At 36.8% G+C, this 21,875-nt stretch overlaps 3 protein-coding genes and 1 pseudogene across 3 annotated transcripts; all 4 read right to left on the bottom strand.

The window, feature by feature from the left end:
• Positions 1-573: 573 nt before the first annotated feature.
• Positions 574-4,021, bottom strand: LOC119263593 (annotated as a pseudogene).
• Positions 4,022-5,556: 1,535 nt separating this feature from the next.
• LOC119263592 lies at positions 5,557-6,555 on the bottom strand. The gene has a single exon (XM_037539150.1). The coding sequence runs from the start codon at positions 6,553-6,555 to the stop codon at positions 5,557-5,559; it is 999 nt and encodes a 332-aa protein (XP_037395047.1).
• A 2,810-nt stretch (positions 6,556-9,365) lies between these two features.
• On the bottom strand, positions 9,366-10,364 carry LOC119263591 (taste receptor type 2 member 114-like). Its single transcript, XM_037539149.1, has one exon. The coding sequence runs from the start codon at positions 10,362-10,364 to the stop codon at positions 9,366-9,368; it is 999 nt and encodes a 332-aa protein (XP_037395046.1).
• Positions 10,365-17,628: 7,264 nt separating this feature from the next.
• LOC119263590 (taste receptor type 2 member 107-like) lies at positions 17,629-21,875 on the bottom strand. Its single transcript, XM_037539147.1, is given in 4 exon segments — positions 17,629-17,806; positions 21,183-21,401; positions 21,462-21,811; positions 21,813-21,875. Coding segments are annotated over 4 exon segments (810 nt in total).

Genomic DNA, 21,875 nt, shown 5'->3' with positions numbered 1-21,875 from the left:
CAGCCAGGGGCCAAGAGCATGGCCTGTTAAGCTGTTCTCAGATATAAAAGGTCTAAATTTCCTCTGAAAAAAGCAATGCAAAAAGTTCTGCACTCTTGGAAGGGGTTGGTCTTACTCCCCACACAACAGTGTCACTCCTCCTTTTGTTAGGCAGAGGGAAGAGCATGAGCATGATAATGTCCTAAATCTTTACAACACAGATTATTCATGCTGGTAAGACACACCAGAGATTCTCGATCGCTTTAAGATCGCTTAGACACTGAATCACACTTTCATATTAAACTTAAAATTTTCCCTGTTTATTTGTCATCATGTCTTTTTTTTACCACTGTGTATTTTCTCTACTTTAACCCAAGAGCTCAGATGCTTTGCAAGAAAGTGAGAGACTTTCTAAGTGAAGTGACAAACAGGGGAGGGAAAGTAGGGGAGCTAATGAGCATTGAAATAATTGTTAAACGTATGTGACAGACATGATCTAAGGGACAAGTCCTGGGATCCATTGGCCAGTGATGGCGACTGGTGGAGACTGGAAGAAGCAGACCCCAGCCACAGGGCAATCTGAGGTACTACCCCTCAGATAAGGGGTGGGATGGTCGATATGTCAAAGTCCCACATAAACTCTGGGTCAAGAATGTTGCCTGCAGGCCTCCAGCACTGCTTCTTGGCAATAGACCCCTTCAAGTCCACATGGTACAGAAGGCTGTCTCCACACCATCTGTAGTCGAAGAGGACTTTATGGTATCTGTGTAGGTAGGAGAGTTTCTCTAGTGGTGCATGTAAAGCATTGTGGAGGGCCGTCTTTTCATAGAGGACCACCAGCCTAAGAAAGGAACTTCCCTTCGGATGTTAAATACAAAAATGTGACCAATTTTCACATTTCATATATATAACGGAATCTTGACAGAATCTTGACAGAATCTTGTTTGCAAATTTTCCAGGCCAGCATAATGTTTTAGATGCCCACTAGGATCAATATGTGGTTTTCTCTGCCCCTGAATAGATGCTGTAAGGAGGATGTATATGTGTATAGTGCAGCCACTGATGGAGAGATTATAAGATTTATTAAGAGATGGCTACAGCTTGCACCAGCTAGGGAGAAGGAAAGGAAAAAAAAAAGTTACAATGTAAAAATGTGATGTTTTTTGTTTCTTTCTTTCTTAAATAATTTACAAGTTGTCAGTAGTTCAAATTTAGAAAGATGTCCACATTCTGCACTTTCAGTCGTTTATAACTAACAAATCAATGATAGTTGATATATCAGGTTATAGTTTGTTCACCAAATTCTCTGGAGTTATAAATTTAGGTTAGATTTACATTTTTTGGATGCTTACTTCATAAGAATTCAAGCTGAGAAAATTGACTAGTTTACCTGTTATAATTTTTTCCTTGTTACCATTATACCCAAATGAATGCAAATAGTATCTGCAGTGTGAAACATGCAAATTACCTCACCCAGCAATGGTTTTATTTGAAAAAAATTCATAAATATACAATATCCTGATATATGCCAAAACCGTCAGTAATCTTAATTATACTATGATGTAACTAAAGAGTTTTTAAAGTGCTTAGAAGTTTATATCAGGGCCCAATCAATATGAAAAATCTGTGGCCAATACTAATTTTTATATAAAGTCTCAATTATGGCACTTCTTAAACTCAATTAAACATGCATGTCCTCAAAGTCTTAAATAAAATATTGGAGCCCTGGGGGTGGACCAACCTGGAATGCTTTGAGCTTTTTGAATTTTGTTTATTTCTGCTTTTTTTTATTAGTGATTAGTACTAATTTTATTTTATTATAAATGTGTTTACAAATGTGACACAAGTCTCATTTTGAAATTTGAAGCCATACAGTCCATCTGTGTAAGTTGCTCTAAATCTCAGCATTAACACACTCTACTCTGCAGCTCCATGCCGGCTAATTTAGCCAGCTGGACAAATGGAAAGTTACAAGCTCCGAGTAAAAGCTTGTCTGATTTATGATTGGCTACTGCTCCTGGACCAATAGGACTGAGAGAAAGTGGTTGACGTTATGTGTCTAGTCTCTAGTCTCCCTCTTTTTCCATTTTAATTTGATCTATAGTTCTGTATTTATTTATTTATTTTCTTTTTTGACCAGGCTACAATAACTAATATAACTAACTTGTATAGGACAGGTAGTTCAGTGTAATTTGAGAAGGCTGTTTCCAAAATCTTAGTGGATGGCGTTGATATTGTACAAAGTTTGACAAGTTTTCTGTATAAACGACATTGTACTGTATTGCATTGTACTCACTTAAAAACAAGAGGCAGATCATCCAAGCAACTAAAAAGACAAGAATGTTTCTGATCTCAGATAGGTGCAATTATTGATTGTAACAATTTCTTTTATTTAAAGGCTTTGATTTGACTTTCATTCTGTCAGAAATTAGAAAATCAGAAGATGTTTGATATAATTTTGAGCAATTAAGACAGAACCAGATATGCTGTTATTATTATTTTTTTAAAGACATTTTCATATTTTATAAAGTGGGCATTAGTTGGATTTATTTACTGCTTTAAATATTATGGTGTCATTTTTGTGTATTTTAGTGCCCCACTGGCACAGGCCCACCCCAAAGGTAGTACATTGTTTATTTGTAATGCATGAATATGTAGATGAAGATAATGATTAATTGTTGTTTTTCCATCTCTGACACTGCAATTCAAATCATTTTACAACTGTTATAGATACTGCTACCTAAAAATACCACTGTCCCACTAACACTTGTACATTCTTTTTTACACGTACATTCTTTTTTCTTTTTTACACGTACATTCTTTAACCAAATACAAATGGCATGAGAAATTAAATAAAAACCACAACAAATGTAATATCTAATCAGGAAAATCACAGTTACTTTAATTATATATTGAACATTAAAGTGTTTGTGAAATATGAATTTGCCCTGTAAACTTATAAAATCACATCCATTGCAAAAATGTAATCACAGCAAAAGCTTTACAGTACATTCTATAAATACCTGAAGAAAACTGAAAGGCTACAGGCCTTTATTAATTCTGTGACATGAGAAATTGAGGAGTGTGGAGAAGTGTTTGCCAAGCATGAATTGCTCCCTGCTGGAACAGTGACTAACTAACCATCATGTTAATGGTTGTCCCATAAGAGTACACAGAGATGATGGTGTAGAGGATATGCCCATTCCAGTCCAAAGACACGCGGGAGTATTTAACCATAGTTTCAACTGTTAGAATCCCTTCAGAGCAAAGGAAGTGAAGGAGTGCCTGTACTGTGATGCATGTGATGGTCATCTTTATCTGTCAGGGAGAGACGAGGCCGCTCTCCTCCACATTCTTCATGTGTTTCCACAGGTAGAGAACAGTCGCGTGGCTTGATGCCAGCATCACACAAAGACTGAGGAAAAAAAATCATAGTCTAATCCAGAAGTCCACTAATCTTACCTTCTGGTTTATTTGCAGGGAATTCCAGAGTGCATCTGCTTCATCATCTGGGGCATTAAATGCAAGATCATAATTGACTCCTACAGTTTCATAAGCAACATCTTCAATCATTCCAAACAAATAGAAAATTCCATTTAAGATCAAAGCAGAGTATATGAAGGCTTTTATGTTCCTCTTAATCCACATGAACACAGAATGCTGAAGAGGAACAATCTGGCAGAAGTAAAACATGTTCTTACAATGGCAGGAGGCAACAATAGTCATCATGGTATATAACATTCAACATCAAATCAAGCAGACCATACAATGTGTAGTAATTTCTAAAAACATCTCAGAGAAGACTAATTCATTCAAAACAACCAAAAAGCTGCAAGAATGAATAATAATGTTGCAACCAACAAGTGAACCCAGTGAAAGCTTGAGGGGTTCTCTCAGCAGCTCTGATCCTTGCTGTGGAATGACCATGCAGTAGACAAAAAAGATGTTCAAAAGATGCTGACAGCAGAGAAAGGCACATTCACAGAAGTAAAAGCTTCAGCACTCATTCAATAGTAATATACCAAGAGTTGTTATGAACCATGTTGGATATCTTCTTCTGAATCCCAAATGATTAAGAACATATCATATATTTTATTATTAATTCAGCACCTATTGAGGTGTCATAGATGGTAATGTCTTCTATTTTCTTTGCATAATATTCTGATCAGTTTATGTAAACTACATCTACTGCTGTGCAAATATTTCTTTTCATTGGTATTTCTGATGCAAATTGTTCACATTGGTAAGATACACTGGCGATTTTTAACTACTTTCCGTGGCCTGGAATTTGAATGGGCAACCAGGCATGATACAACAGTTTTGCACTGTCAGTAAGTTTTTCCTGTTTATTCTTTATCATGTAACTCCTGTGTGTTTTTTTATGTATACCTATTAATTTTTATAATTATGGCAATCCATACAGACAAGTGCTAAAAACACAATTTTTGTTTTTCCTTTGTCTTGGTGTCTCAGCAAAGTTCTAATCTATGTAGTGAGTGAGCACCTGGTCAGCTGGTCAGTGGCTAGTGATCAGAGAACATTAATTGAGAATAATTGAGAACATGTTCTTTTGACTCTGAATCTGGCAATCTTTGTTATTAATTTAAGTGTGAAATGAATGTAGTTTAATGTAAACCTTACTGCATACACATTACACAGAATGTGTTTAATGTAAACCTTACTACTTACACATTACACAGAATGTGCACTAGCAGAGCATACTTTGGTCTCAGGACTAACTTTGTTTCTCATATAAAATCACAGCATTTAGTTTGTAAGATAAGATAATCCTTTATTAGTCCCACAACAGGCAAAATTCAGAGAGCTACAGCAGCAAAGGGATGGCAAGGCAAATGGAAAATGAACAAACAAGTTATTAAGCTAATTAATTAGTTAACATGGTTACAGTTTGTTACTTATTACTGTATAAACAATATATAACACTCAAGATAAAAATATAAACTCTATCCTTATCAAAATTACCAATATAAACATTATAGATAAAAAAGCAAAAAATCACTTCTTGTTTTAATTACACAATAAAGATATTCTACGTGTATTGCACATGGATTATTAAACATTCAGTATTGATTATATTGCACAGGGGTATGTGAGCAGATTGTACAACTGAGAAATATTTCAGATTGTGATTGCAGGTATACAAAAATAATTCAAGTAGTGTTCCAATATACTACTCATTTACTCTTGCTTGTGAAATTTCCTTCTTTAGCTCTTTTACTTGTACTTCTCACTGCAGTGGCAGTGCTTGTGCTTAAGTAGAGATTTTATATATCTGTTATTTATCACTTTACATGTACATTCCTGGTTTTTAAAGTGGCATAAATAAATAAAAGTCCCATTATACAGTGAGTTTATAACACATACAATCTATTATCAGAAATGACACTGATTCACTGAAGATGTGAATTGAGATATTGGTAAAAATTCATATCAAATCAATTATAAATTACTCTGTAAACACAGCAAAATAAATTCTACTGGAAAATTAAGTCAGAGCATATTCCTTACACACAGAGCTATACATACCTGAAAGAAGTGTAAGGTAACACACATTTATTAATTCAGTGATATAAAAAATTGCAGAAGTTTTTGCCAAGCATGAACTACTCCCTGTCGGAATGGTGACTGACAAACACCCATGTTAATGGTTGTCCCAAAAGAGTACAAAGAAATGATTGTACAGAGGATAAATCCATCAGAATCCCAATTGTTCCTAGAGAATCTTTCTGCAATTACAACTATTATAATGCCATCTGAGCAGAGAAAGTGAAGGAGCACCTGTACTGTGATGCCTGTGATGGTCATCTTTATCTGTCTCTGGAGACGAGGAGAGACAAGGCCACTCTTCTCCATGTTCTTCATGTGTCTCCACAGGTAGAGAACAGTCGCACAGCTCGAGGCCAACATCACACAAAGACTAAGCAAGAAATAGAGTAATGTAAACCAAACATTTGCTAAGCCTATCGAATAGTTTAATTGCATGGAATTCCACAGCGAATCCTCAGTGTCATTTCTGAGGGTAAATACTACATCATAATCGGATCGCGTAATTTCATAAGCAATGTCTACAGTCAATCCAAACAAATAGAAAATTGCATTTAAGATCAAGGCAGAGTATATTAAGGCTCTTATGTTCCTCTTAAACCAGATCAAGACAGAATGCTGAAGAGGAACAATCTGGCAGAAGTATAGCATGTTCTTGCAGTGGCAGGAGGTAACAATGGTCAGCATGGTATACATCATAACACTCGAAATCAAATTAGATACGATAATTAAGATGTACCAATTCATAAGCAGTAGATTTAAGACAAAGTGATAAAAAACATAGAAAAGGCTGCAGAAATTAATGGTAGTGTTGCACCCAACAAGTGATGCCAGTAAAACCTTCAGAGGTTCTTTCAGTCGCTCTGCTCCTTTGTGTGGAAAGACCATACAGTGGGCAAAAAAAAAGTTCAAAAGAATGCTGACAGCAGAGAGAGGAACATTCAGTGAAGCAAAAGTCTGTGCACTCATTCCAGCGTAGAAATAGACAGAATAGGAGTGGTTATGAATCATGTTGGACAGCTTATCACTCATAAAACACAAGTTACCAGTTGCATGGCCTTTTATACCATCCTCAGATATGAAAGTTACTCCCTCTGAATTTGATACTCCTTCAGAGATGGCAAAGTAAGAGGTTCTCCTCTTTCAGATCAGCAGCTAAATAGTTGTTCTCAGAGTTGTAGCCCCTTCTTTTGGATGGAGGGGTGAGACAGGGTTAGCTCTACTAATATTTTATAACTTGTCACACTCATTGTAGTAGTTTTTGGTCAAGTAGTAACATACTTAATTTTGATGAGCCAAATATAAAATATGTTGCAAAAAAAGTCTCTTGATTACAGTTTTCCATAGAATAAAGTTCTTTTTCCTAGAAATGCTTTTAAAGGGGAAATTCCTCCACTTTTTCAAAGCTTCTGAATAATCCAGTGGTCATGGCGTGAACAAAGTCATTCATGGATTGATGCAAAGTGCTTCATTCTGGATAAACTTACTCAGTCTGAATTATTTACAAGTAGTGGTGATAGAGACCAAATATCTAAAGAGTTTATGTCTCTAAAAGCATCTTCACAAAAAAAAACATCACATAAAATGGTCATGAATGCACTGCCTAATACCTGAAACAGATTCACCACTATTTTTTTCCATATTAAGATGTACATATAACAGTGAACACAATAAACCCAGAAGACGTGTGCAGGTTCACTGGTCATTTTCTACAGTAAATAAAATGGGTGTAATGGTAACAGACAAAGACACACCTGGGGCTAATGATTACACAGCAGAGTTACAGATACAATGGCAGGAAAACAAAAACAGGTAAACAAGAACTTGCAAGGGAAGGAAAACAAAAGCAGACACATACAGAAGCATAGCAAGGATGTTATACCATGTTAATAGATGTCTCAAAATTAATGTCACTCTTGGCATAGATCTGCATATTAAGAGAATGTATCGCTTCTTTTTTGGGGAATGTGGGGGCTGTACTTACTTTCCAGCTGTCATGAATGGAAATGTCTTCAATTTTGATTAGATATTGTAATTGGTTCAGTTTATGAAAACTCCATGTACTGTGTTGTACATATCTTTTACATCTGTATTTGATATGCAAATAACACACATTGGTAAAACACACTCCTCAACCACTTTCAGTGGGCTAGTGTTTGAATCAGCAACTAAGCATAATGCAATGCCTTTATAGTCTCATTAGGTTTTCCCTTTTTACTTTTTGCCATTTTATTTTTTTATTGTGTTAATTCTTTGTCTACTAACACTGAAGAACACAGAACTACTGTCATTATTATTAATCATAGTAGAAGTAAACTGGTAAATATGGATTTTTTAAGTAAAAATATTATTTTTTACTTGTTATTATAAGTTATTATAAGTTTTTGTTTTATATGCTGAATTCAGAAAATTAATAGAAATTGTGCACTAAAATGCCATATCTGTTCTTTGTCAAAATGTGTTAACCTTTTTCACAAAACTTGTAATCTGACCAAAGGTATTCAAACTTTTGGAAACCACTATATGGGTAATCACTTCAGTAAAAAACACACAGAAGCATAGATTTATTTATTACCTCCCATTTGCAAAAAATGTTGCATGAAAATACCTGGCAATTACAGCGTTTGATTCCATTTCTCTTTTTTTTTTATTAATGGTTACAAATAAGGTTAGGACTAGACGCAATCAAATTTATTAGCAGACTATCAGAGCAAATCACAGTCCAGATTCACCTCAAACAGACTACTAATAGTGTATAAAAACTCAAGAAGCAAAACCAAAGCAGACTGTGGGATTCAAACACAGAGAAACAACTCAAGAAACTTCACAAAAGTGGTGAAAAAAGCAGGGGAACTCATTTCAAATCATTCACAGATTGATATAGATGATGCTGTCTAGGAATGCATAAATAATATGGAACATTATTGCTCACTTTACACTTTTTAAAGTGATATAAAATTCAAAAGAAATTACACAAAATTACACAATTCCCTTCATTTCTATCATATTAAAAATGAATGACAAAATATAACATCATATCAGGGCAATGTTAAATCAGTTACTCTGATTAAATATTGAAGAAGCAAAAACGTGTACATGTAAACTGACAAGGAAATGGTCTTGATGGGATATGGCCAGTGATCAGTGATAAATAAACAGTAGACAGGGTGTTTCCTGACACAGAGATGGCTAACCAACATTAGTGTGCAGTGCATATGGTTACCAGCTCTTCCAGGATGGAGAACCTGCTGCTCAATTGAATGTTTTGGAACAAAGGGTGGTGGGCTGAGCACCTACCACCATGCAAACTCCCACCAGCAACACACCAAAGAATTGAACAACTCAATCCCTTTGGTCTCAGACTAAGTCAAAGCCAAAGGTCCTCATGTTGGAATAGGACATAATCCACTTGGCTACACAAGTTACATGGACTTACACTAATATGGAGGATATGAGTTCTCAATTTACCCTAATTTGATGTAGCAACAATATTCTGTCCTTGAGTCTCTGTAATCCTTTGATTCTGGTGGGCAACCAGAGGAGATGAAAGGAGGAATAGCAAGAAAGCTCTAGAACCAGTATTAAAACAAACCTACTTGACTAGTACTGGCTATATTAGACTAGGAAAGGCTAGGCTAGCAGTTTCTCCTGGGCTCCCCACTTTGCTCACTATGCCATATACTTTTCTAATTTACATGAATTCAATTATAAATTTCTCTGTAAACTTTACAAAATTAACTCTGTTGCAGAATGAAATCATATCTTTTACAGTGTAAGCTAATCTTTACTTTGGAAGTAATTCCATGAAAGGTCACAAGTCCTTAATTATTCAGGGATAAGCAGTTGACAGTCTGGAGAAGTTTCTGCCAAATACAAACTGCTCTCTGCCGGAACAGTGACTGACTAACCATCATGTTAATGCTTGTCCCGAAAGAATACACAGAGATAATAGTGCAGATGATATATCCATTCCAATCCAAATCCACATTATAGTATTTTGGTATAATCTGAATTAATATAATCCCATCTGAGCAGAGGAAGTGAAGGAGTGCCTGTACTGTGATGCCTGTGATGGTCATCTTTATCTGTCTCTGAAGACGAGGAGAAACAAGTCCACTCTCCCCCACATTCTTCATGTGTCTCCACAGGTAGAAAACAGTCGCATAGCTTGAGGCCAACATCACACAAAGACTGAGAAAAAAACAGCCTAATCTAGTCCAGAAGTCCACTAATCTTATCTGCCGGTTTATTACTAAGGAATTCCACATCGCATGTCCTACTTCATCTGAGGTGTTATTTAACTGGTAATAATTTAATCGTACAACTGCATAAGCTAATTCTACAATAATCCCAAACAAAAATAAGATTGCATTTAAGATCAAAGCACAGTTTATGATGGCTTGTATGTTCCTCTTCAACCAGATGAAGACATAATGCTGAAGACGAACAATCTGGCAGAAGTAAAACATGTTCTTCCAGTGGCAGGAGGTAATGATGGTCATCATAGTATATATCATAACGGCCAAAATTATATCAAACATAAGATAACATATGTACCAGTTGTCTATCACATTATATAAGACAAACTCACATAGAACAGTGAGGATGCTGGAAGAATGAATAGTAATGTTGCAGGCAATAAGTGATGCCAGTAAAACCTTGAGAGTTCTTTTCATCTGCTCTGCTCCTTGTTGTGGAAAGACCATGCAGTAGATAAAAAAGATGTTCAAAAGAATGCTGATGGCCGAGAGAAGCATGTTCACTTCAGCAAAAACTCTAGCACTCATTGCAAAGTAGGCATAAGAGTAGTTATAAACCATGTTGGATATCTTATCTTTCTGAACCACAAATGAGAGTGTAAACCCTATCTTCAAACAACGCTTCTGCCTTATAATTTAATGTCCGAGAGATGTCATGAATGGAAAGGTCCTCAATCTTGATTACATATTCAAACTAATCGGAGCAATTTATGAAAACTATGTGTTTTGTGATTCTTTCTCATCTGTATTTACAATGCAAATTAAAGAGAGGACACTCTTCAGCCACTTTCAGTGGGCTGGTGTCGACACCAAAGCAGGACAATTTTCACAGTCACTTTGTATGACCTTTTTATTTTTTTTCATATTATTTACAGTGTGTATCTCTTTGTCTAATCCCAGCCAAGAATACAAAAATGATAACTAAATAACACTGAAATCCCAAACAGGTTTTGGTTGTTAACTGTGACAAGTGTGACATACAATTTTAAATTGATATGTAATTATTTTGAGTAAAATAAGACAGTCTAGCTAGATTACTCTGACATGACTAATAGACTCTAGTTGCCCAGCCCAGTATTATCACAACACAAACATAGGGAGACATAATGCAGGAGAAGCGACGGTAGACAATTCCAACTACTTGTTGCACTACAAAGCCCACCTTAATTGGACACAGTTTACTCCAAGCAACACAACCCATCATCAACAACAACAGACCAATAACTAAACCTTTTCTTAGCAGGAGTGTGATGCCTTCTGAGAGACACTTCTCATGGCTGCACCCTCAAGCTCCTCAGGGCAGCATGGTCTATGGTGGATGTCACAATACAAACAGAAGCTTATTTTTATTTGTTACCTGCTAAGTGCAAATTATGTTGCAAGAAAACTACTGCCAATTACAGGTTTTGAGTGATTGACAAACCCATGTTAATGGTTGTCCCAAAAGAGTGCATAGAGACATCCAAATAAGAGAGAATAAGTTTTATAACATAATTTCAATGAACAAAGGAAATGAACATGATTGTTCAATCTTATATGCAAAGATTGTGTGGCTGCATTTTTTCTTTCCAAGCAAGCTAGAGCACATTTGATTCTGCTTGTAAAATCAGTTGGTCTCATTCTTTAAACAATTGATCAGGTGTGCTTCTCTGTTGCAATGAAAACCTGCAGCCACACCAGCCCTTTGTGGATAAGATTAGACAACTTTGGCCTAGAGGTATATGCTATGTTGTAACTTGATCTTACAACTTACTAAGCATTGTCTACAATCATTAAAACATACACTGCACATAAGACAAACAAAGGGTTAAAATGTTTTTTTTTTTTTATTGAGCTAGTCTGCTCCTTGCTATGGAAACTTGCAGTAGATGTTCAAAAGAATACTGACAGCATGTACTGAAGCAAAAGTTTCAGGAATCATTTTAGTAGAGAAAGAAATAAGAGCTTTGAAGAATTGTTTTGGATGTCTGTTGTTGTCTTTCTGAACCACAAATTACTGACAACATGTCCTACATCAGTGGTCATCAGCCCTCCTAACTGAGATCTATCCTGCAGAGTTTTGTTCCAAACTATATCTAACAAAATGCCCCCTTTACCTAAAAGTATACAGCCAATCAAGGGCTTCTGAAAAAATTCATTGGCTGGAGCAGCTGTTGCAGGTTGAAACTGGACTAAGCTTTGCAAGAAAGGAGATCTCCAGACCTAGGGTCAGTGAGCTCTGGTCTTTATGCTATCTTCAGATACTTCCTCCCTCTTAATGTAATACCCCTTGAGAAATAGTGATGTAAGAGTTCCCTACTCTTGGATTGGTGGCTAAATAGTGGTACGCCCCATATATTGACAGAATGTAGCACCTTCTTTGGCACCTTCATACGGGTATGTGCTTATTACCTCTGTGGCTCTCAGATCATGATTAGATATTGCAACAAGTCAGATCAGTTTATGCAAGCTGCATGTACTGTGGTGTATCTGGAGATTCTCACTTTACTTTCTGTGGCCTGATGTTTGAATAAGCAATTACCAAACAATATTTTTACACTCTTACGTAGTTTTTCATGGTCATTTTTTATTTAATCTGTAATTTTTTTTTCAAAAGTGACAATATGCTTTACACTGTGTGCTAAAGAAATTACAGTTTACAGATGTTTGTTAATTCTGTGACAAGAAATTGAATTTTTGCCAAATTTGAACTGCTCTCTGTCGAAACAGTGACTGACTAACCATCATGTTAATGTTTGTTCCAAAAGACTACAAAGAGATGATGTGTAGAGGATATACCCATTCCAACCCAAAGACACATGGGAGTATTTAACTACAGTTTCAACTATTATAATCTCTTCTGTGCAGAGGAAGTGACGGAGCATCTGTACATTTACATTTATGGCATTTGGCTGACGGTCTTATCCAGAGCAACTTACAATTTGATCAATTTACATAGGTAGGCGAAGGACACGGAGGACACGACATCCATGATTTCCAAAAACAATTGGAAATGTGTACTCGTCAGACAACAGACCACTTTTCCACTTTGCGTCAGTCCATCTCAGATGAGCTCGGGCCCAGAGAAGCCGGCGGTGTTTCTGGGTGGTGTTGATATATGGCTTTCGCTTTGCATGGCAGAGTTTTAACCTGTACTTGTAGATGGAGCGACGAACTGTGTTCACTGACAGTGGTTTTCTTAAGTGTTCCTGAGCCCATGTGGTAATATCCATTACAGAATGATGTCGGTTTTTAATGCACTGCCGCCTGAGGGATCGAAGGTCACGGGCATTCAATGTTGGTTTTCTGCCTTGCTGCTTACTTGCAGAGATTTCTCCAGATTCTCTGAATCTTTTGATGATATTATGGACTGCAGATGATGAAACCCATAAATTCTTTGCAATTGCATGTTGAGAAACGTTCTCAACAATGTTGTTCACAAAGTGGTGAACCTCGCCCTATCCTTGCTTGTGAACGACTGAGCCTTTCAGGGATGCACACTTTACACCCAATCATGACACTCACCTGTTTCCAATTAACCTGCTCACCTGTGGAATGTTCCAAAAAGTTGTTTTTTGAGCATTCCTCAACTTTCCCAGTCTTTTGTTGCCCCTGTCCCAACTTCTTTGGAACATATTGCAGGCATCAAATTCAAAATGAGTGAATATTTGCAAAAAACAATAAAGTTTATCTGTTTGAACATTAAATATCTTGTCTTTGTAGTGTATTCAATTGAATATAGATTGAAAAGGATTTGCAAATCATCGTATTCTGTTTTTATTTATGTTTTACACAACGTCCCAACTTCATTGAAATTGGGGTTATAAATCTAAAGCATGAAGTAAGGAATATCTACTGACTGATGTGGCCCCTACATATCCTCCTGCAACATATCCTCCTCAGTCTATTACTGCAAAATCTGATCTGTGGTTAAAGCTTTGACTGAGCTCATTTCAGGTTTGGGATTCCCCATGTGATTCAATCTGATCAAAAGAGAAATTTTACTTTCAGTATGTTTGGCCAAGTACTATAACAGCTCAATGTAAAACACACCCAAGCCAGTGCATCCTACCCACAGATACAGGGAGGACTGGAGCAATCCATTCAACATCCTAGTTATTGTTAGCAGCTAAAAAAAGCTTCTGGTCCTTGGTGCGAAGGCTGGTTTCTCATGTCCAAAAGAAAGTGAATTTAATCACACTGTGCTGCCAGTCGATTTTGGGTATAAGGCTAATACTGGTCAGTCTGTTTTGCAGGGCCTTCAGTTTTGAAGGCTTGCATAACCTAGATAGCATGCTTATACATTTGCCTGCCTTGCAGCATTCAGACTTTATTAATTTGCTCAATGAGTATGAGATGAGGAATGAGCTCAAAGGACACAACATTCGGAATGTGAAATTGAATACATGCTTACACATGATATAGCTGAACCTTCTTTCCTGAGCTGGGTTCCTCATGTTTGTTGGTAAACACACCTGATGGTTTGTTTACATTTTGCAAATTGTGAACAGTGAACTTCTCTCCTACTATGAACCATCATGCCTACTTAGATCACAAGGTGCTGGCTTACTACTGGCACCTAGAATTAATAAAGTTACATCAGGGGGACAGCTTTCTCATACAAAGCCCCCCAGCTCTGGAATAATCTTCCTGTTAATGTTCAGGACTCAGACACAGCCTCAGTTTTTAGGTCTAGGCTAAAAACTTACTTGTATAGTCAAGCATTCGGTAATTAGTCTTGCCTGTTAGATCTAGACCTGCCGGAGTCTCTGCTGCTCTGTTATACTGTAATCTGTGATCAGTCACTCTTTACAGAACTGACTCTGTGTTTTTTTCCTTTCTTTGCCTAGTTGAACAGCTGCCCAACCTGTGGCCCTTCTGCCACTGCTCACCAGCCATTGGCTTGACCACTGCTGTTGCTGCTGCTGCATAATCATAAACTGATCAAATTAGCCACTGCTTTCTTTTTTTCCCCACTTTGTTCTATAATACTTCATAGTAATAATGTTTGCTATCTGGTGTCGACCAGAGGAGGATGGGTTCCCCTTCTGAGTCTTGGTTCCTCTCAAGGTTTCTTCCTCTTCTAGGGAGTTTTTTCTTGCCACTGTTGCCACTGGCTTGCTCATGGGGGCTAACTCCATTTAAGCACTTAATGAACTGTCTTGTGTCTGGGATAGATGGGTTTGCGGTATTCCTGGACAACATTGTGCTTGGGATCACTTGCAGAGTCCAAACTAATGAGGTGGTCTTTGTTTCTGCAGGAGTACCACTGAGATACATGTCATATTGCTGTCACTTTGTCATGTGTCCCTCAAACACCCTCAGATTTTGTTTGTGTTGATGCTGTTTCTTTTTCTGTGTGTCCTAATAACTCAGTACTGTTCCTTCTGATATGTAAGTAATTTAAAATCTATTCCAAAAATTTATTGAATACTTTTGATTTTATTAAGCAATATTTTACTAATTTCTGCTTTTACTCTACTGAAGCTGTGTACTTTGTTCACCCTGCTGCTCCTGACCTACCATGAGTTGTTAGGATAAAACCGTGTCTACATAAACCATATTACTCAGGTTTGGAAGCAACGTCTACTGGATTTGAGAGGCTTGTAAGCTTATGCAAATACAGTTAGTCAACATAAATGTCACTGCTGTCAGAAGAAAACCTCATATCTCCATTTTTGTAATTTTTCAGTTTTTAACATAATTTGGAAATGCATATTGCCCTTTACATTGTATGTAAATTTTATGAACAATGGACCAAAAGAAATGGCCCAAAATGACTTTGGAAAAAAGTCTGGTTCCATTGATGAACATTACAAGTAAAGTAGGTTTTTTTTTCCTTCTACTGTAAAGCTACCATTTTGGAGATACAAGGTTTTCTTCCGACAGCAGTGATATGCCTGCATCTGTTTCAATGATTTAAGTTAGTATTTTAAACCTTTACTAAACATATTGTATTCCTACAGCCATCCATCTGCTGCCTCTAGTTCTTGACTTATAAGAACTTACAGCTTGTCCCATTTAATTTATTTATAGTAACATTTCTAGTGTCACTCTTTGGATTGTTAGTACATATTTCTTCACATATATAACTACATCTTTAGCACAAGATATTACTAATATTATGTATTTGAAACAACAGCTCACCTGCTTTGCTTTTTTCCTCTGGCTGTTGCTCTTTTAGGATCATTTATAAGCTAACTAATTTATGAAGAATCCACAGTCACAAGCTGCAGGTGACAATAACATTGACCAGAGATCTCCACATCTGTCAAGTGCTGAGTATATTTAACATTGACAGGTAGGGATCAGATGATCATTCCCTGTCTGCCTCTCTCTCACACACATGTTGTATGCATGCACTCACTGGACACTTTTTATACACTAGTACATGCCTTTATTACTTCTAGGCTAGACTACTATAACACACTACTGTCAGGATGTACAAGCAGGAATCTGAGCAAACTTCAACCAGTCCAAAATGCTGCAGCCAGGGTCCTCACTAAAACTAGAAAATTTGATCAAATCAGTCCAGTGATATCGTCACTTCATTGACTGCCTGTTAAATTCCATATTGTTTATAAAATTCTTTTATTGACATATAAAGCCCTACATACTTCCTATTACGAGCCATCACGGCTACTCAGATCCCAGAGTGCTGGCTTATTAATAGTTCCTAGAATGCATAAGGCTGCAGCTGGGGGAAGAGCTTTTTCTTATAAGCCCCCAAACTCTGGAATGACCTTCCAAAAAAAGGTTCGGGACTAAGACACTGTCTCAATCTTTAAAACTAGGCTGAAAACTCACTTGTTCAGTTTAGCTTTTGGTAGGTAATGTTCCCCATTAGATAAAGGCAGTAGATCCAGGGGTCCATGGACACAGGGAATTATAGTAAACTGATACTATTTTGATACTCTACTAGCACTATCTGAAACATGCTGCTAACACTGTGTTTACACTGTTTTACTTAAGTTTTACTATTTCAGTAACTGCTGTGTCTATATATGTCATCTGACTGTGTGAGTCACAGATCACAGCATGTTAAATATCTCTGCACCTTATTCCACTACCTCATGTCCAGAAATGTGTGCTGTGTCGGTGCTGCACTATCCTGTCTGTTTACTGTGCCTAATGTCTGTTTAATTTATCGTATTTATTATATTGGTTCTAGCTGAATTTTTTTGTTTGAACACTATGTCTGCACATTCGCACTTTGTACTTTTATTCCTTGTTGCTCCGTGTTCCTGGAGGAATGTAATTTCACTCCACTGTGTATTTGTACATAGATGGAATGACAATAAAAGCCTCTTGACTTGACTTGACTTGACTTAAAGAGAAGGAACGAAAAATAAGTAAATTGGACTGTGAGTGGAAAGTGGAATTTCGTCTAGTACTCTGCTTTACCATGGATGAACTGCCAAGAAACAGCTGAACAAAACAACAGTGGACCACCAGCTGTTCATATTTGGCCTTGGGCTCTTCGGTAAGTCAGGAGCGGGAAAAATATGGCTATGATGAGATAGGAAAGGCCATTACTGGACGAAATGATGACACAGGTATACAAACTCTGGTTACTAAACGCAGTTCCTCTCCACACTGCCAGATACGCACTAAGGGGAACACCCATTAGCTCTGTTAAGAATAGAATGGGAAAACATAGAAAAGTAACTTTCACAGATGACCTGCACCTGATTCCCAGAGCACCCAACCACAATGATGAAATGTTGTGGATGCTGGTGTTGTATTAATGGTTTGCATCATAATGTTATTAGAACGTTACTCACACAGCGTTCACAGTTAGACAAAAACTAGCATTATGGAAACGTTTAAAATAATGTTCCTACAACTAAACATCCCCCAGGTCCCACTGACAACCGCGAGAGCCAGCTGGAAGATGGGGTCCAAACCCCGAGCAAAGAGAGTGGGGAGAGGGAAACAGCGAGTGAGCAAGGGGCTCAATGGACGCCACCTCTGGTCCCACAGCTTGCCCACCTGGATCATACGAACAGAGCACTGCCAAGAGGCTGGGCACAAGGCACAGACCATAAAAAGAAAAAGTCTTTTCACACATACATAATATTAAATTAATGTAATGTAAATTGTTTTTGAAACTCACAAGTGAAACCATTTATCTTTAGCTACAGCAGAGCAAACACTTCTTTGCAGTGTAAGTATATGCAGAACTAAGCGGCTACAGTTTGTACCATCAGTAAATTCAGTGAATTATAATAGCAGTGATCACTAATGATTTATTCAAACCTAACTTCTGTAAAGTTTGTAAGCACTGATGACTCTATAGTGCCATTGCTGAAGGTAACTGTTATAACACTTGGAAGAGCTTCACTGATGTGAAGTTCAGATATAATTAACTTACAACTTATGAGGTCTTATATTACAGAATCTCTGATTATACCACTTATTATGCTAACCTTGAAACAAGAAAATGTGGTTCCGGTTACTTGCAACAGCTGGCCTTTTCACCTGTGTAGACATACAAAACACAAGGACAATGGGCAGTGAGGTAATGGTACAGTCACAGATAAATAGATGTACTTTACCCATCCCCAGAAGGGATTTTTAGTGCTACAGTAGCAAACACCAGTTTCAGAATGTGCATATATTTACAAAAAGCTATGAAGCTGACAAGTTAAAACACTAAATATCTTGTCATTGTGCTGTTTTCATTTAAACACAGGTCAAAATGGATTCACAAATCACTGCTTTCTGTTTTTTTTTGCATTTCATATACCATCCCAACATTTTGTAGCAGAGGTGTGTACAATATCCAGAGTTACGTCTAGTGAGGGATAAAACAGAACTTGTGTACACTGGTGCTCAGATCTCAGACTTATCTATAGGCTTAAGTGCTGCTCAGACAGTTCAGTGTGTGGTGGAGTCACCCACTCAGAGGTGTGTCTCAGTTATCTATGATTCAGACTTTGAACAAAAATGCTTTTCTCTTTTGCAATAACCACTCCAAAAGGAATAGCATGTGATTTACAACTTTGGACAATGTGAAATACAAACAAAACTACAGAAAGCCATTTTGGGCAATATGTAATGTATAAATATATAAAATGTAATATATAAATAAATAGTGCAGAACATGACAGAGCCTACAGTGATATAAAGCACAACAATATATAAGAATCAAGTTTTGGGCTGACAAAAACAAACTCTTTATGGTGACTTTATGGTCATGAGCATCATGAGACAGGAATCTGTGAAAACTTCATATTTGACTATCCATGATAATCAGTTGTATGCTACAGATGCAGTAAATAATATAAATGTGAAATTTTAAAAAGGGGAATGGTAGTGATACAATCTTGTGTCTAGTAGTCTGCAGAAACATACACAGAAATGCACAAAGTTTTGTACTGTGTGACTATTCTGTAAGGACATATTCTGTAAGGATGAAGGGAAACCACATCTTTCCTTTCTGTATCTCCAAGAACAAATGATCTTAATGTTTACTGCACTTTTAAGCTGATCAAGAAAGACTATAATAGCTGTGTAATGATAAACTACTTTAACTTTATTACACATATGTAATAGGAGTTGCATGAGAAATTTGACTTGAAGAACAAGCTAATTATTTTAATCCTACATCAACACCAGAGCTATTGTGTTAGACTGTGTGAGTTCTGTTTAGATTCTTGTGGGTAAAATTCAGGGCTCTTCCACACTGTCCATTACAGCACTGCGACTGAGAAATAATCCAGACTGCTGAACAACACCCATAAGCCCAATAACCTGTGTAAAAATTCAATGGTATGTTTAGTTTTACCAGCTGATCTTGATCGCATGATGCTGCCATCCAGTGGTAGTGTGTACACTGTAGCATGGTGCCAAGTAAAACGATTCAATCAACAACATGATAGAAAAGTGGCCTCATTATAATAGTTAAGACAAATTATTGATGAAGCAATGTATGGCTTTCAATTGATATTAACATTAGAATTCAAATCCTAGTGCTTCTTTACATGTAATGTGCTATATAAAAAATACAGTCTTATTTATGTCATGTAACTAATACAGGTGTTAACTATAATGTAGTTGCTATTGTTCATGTCTAATTCTTATACGATTCAAACATTGAGCTTTATAAATTGATATTTAACAAACATTACCAGTAGGGCTGTCTTCTTGTGTAAGAGATAACACTGAAATCATATTATACCGGTTTTATGTTGTATCTAAATGCAGATGCAGCAGAAACTGGATTCTATATGTTAGTGGACTGTAGATGTGGTTCTGAAGAATGTTTACCATTTAACATTTATTCTTATTTATTCTAACATATTATAATTACGGATCACTAAACACTCAAATAAAACATTGCAGTAATGTCAAAATGTCATGCTGCCATGCTTTGTAATAGTATTTATTAGCACCTAGATTTTGATTGCAATATTCATAAAACATTAATAAAAAGTGTTATAAACATGTTGAAATGGCTGCAAGCCAACAAGCTATTTGCATAGTATTGCGAAAACCTTCAATTTTTTGGCTAGATCTTTGAGTCATGAGTGCTATTAAACTGGAAAGCATTTGAAAAAACATTGTTTTCCAAATTACTCAAAAGGATGAATCTTCTAGAAATAAGCAACTCATATGTAGAAACAAAAGGACATGCGGTTCTCCTTTGAGAGCAAGTCTACCAAACTGATTACAATTTATACAATCTAGATAAAATTACTACACTTTAAAAAGAATCTCTCAAAATGGGTCATATCTGGGCTGAATTTGCATTTGTGAAGTATTGGGACGTCCAGTGTTAATCTGATAAACGATTGTGATTCATTTACATGAAGTGGGTCTTTTGCTGGGGTTCTCAATCCCAGCCGTTCTACACCATTAAGCACAGATACATAAACAATCTGAGGAAAACAATGCTGGCCACATAGAATTATTTCCAAGTTTCTATAAAGGACATTAGAGAAACAGTTTCCCATTCCATATGCAGAATACAGCAAAACAGAAGGAGTATTGAGAGTCCCTGCTAGCATGCAAACGCAAACCATAGCCTTTGTTTTTGAAATGATGAAAAAATTCCCAAATGACAGTGAATTACAGTGAAAGAATTCAAAAACATTCATAAACCTTTATTTTTGGTTTTCATCTAAGTGCGTTTTGAATATTGGTGAATTTTGGCATTGGCTTCAGTCAAGCAATTTCATCTCAGTGCACCACAAAAATAAAGTATCACTATTTCACTCGTACAAGTATTTGAAGGTTTTGCCATGCATTAACTATTCACTGTCTGAATATTAACTGACGAGCACCCAAGATCAAGACTGAACAAAAGGTGCACAAAGAGATAACAGTGCAAATACATGGCGTTCTGGATCAAATTTACTACGTAACTGAATTCGAAGGGGTCCATCACATGTTAACCAGATTGAGCATATGATGTGAAGAACAGCATGTATGATGCCGGTGATGGTTGCTCTCATGTGTCTTTGGAGATGAAGAGAGGAGAAGGAACTACTGCTCTCCTCCATGCTCTTCAAGTGTCTCCACAGGTAGAGAATAGTCATACCGCTTGATGCTGACATCACACAAAGACTAAGCAAGTAATAGGCTAATCTTAACCAATAATGTACATTAAGTATACTGGACAGCACAACAAGCTCTGTGTCTGTGGCATTCTGTTGTGTGCCTGTGAGACTTGACTTTGTATCACTGGTACTGTAACAACAATGCAGCACTTCAGAATAATATAAAATGTTGCTGATGAAACTGGACAAAAAGAAGAGTTTTTCAGTGACCAGAGCAGAGTAGGCAAAGGCTCTAATGTTTCTCTTCAACCAGATGAAGAATGAATGCTGAGCTAGAACAATCTGGCAGCAGTAATACACAATCAACCAAATGTGGGAGGTCACATGGGCCCTCATGGTAAACAGCATAAGTTCTTGTATGACATGGTAAAACATAAACTGTGTTGAATATGATGTGAAGATGAAGCCATTGTGAACAAAAACAAGAACACATGCATGAATAGCAATACTGCACCCAACCAGTCAGTGATCCAAATAAAATACTGAGAGGTTGTTTCAGCTGCTCCGACTCATGGTATGGGAAAATCAT

The sequence above is a fragment of the Pygocentrus nattereri genome, chromosome 6, assembly GCF_015220715.1.
Source record: "Pygocentrus nattereri isolate fPygNat1 chromosome 6, fPygNat1.pri, whole genome shotgun sequence".
NCBI classification, from domain to species: Eukaryota; Metazoa; Chordata; class Actinopteri; order Characiformes; family Serrasalmidae; genus Pygocentrus; species Pygocentrus nattereri.
Note: the sequence above shows the minus strand (reverse complement) of the source record. Positions and strands in the feature narration are given on the sequence as shown.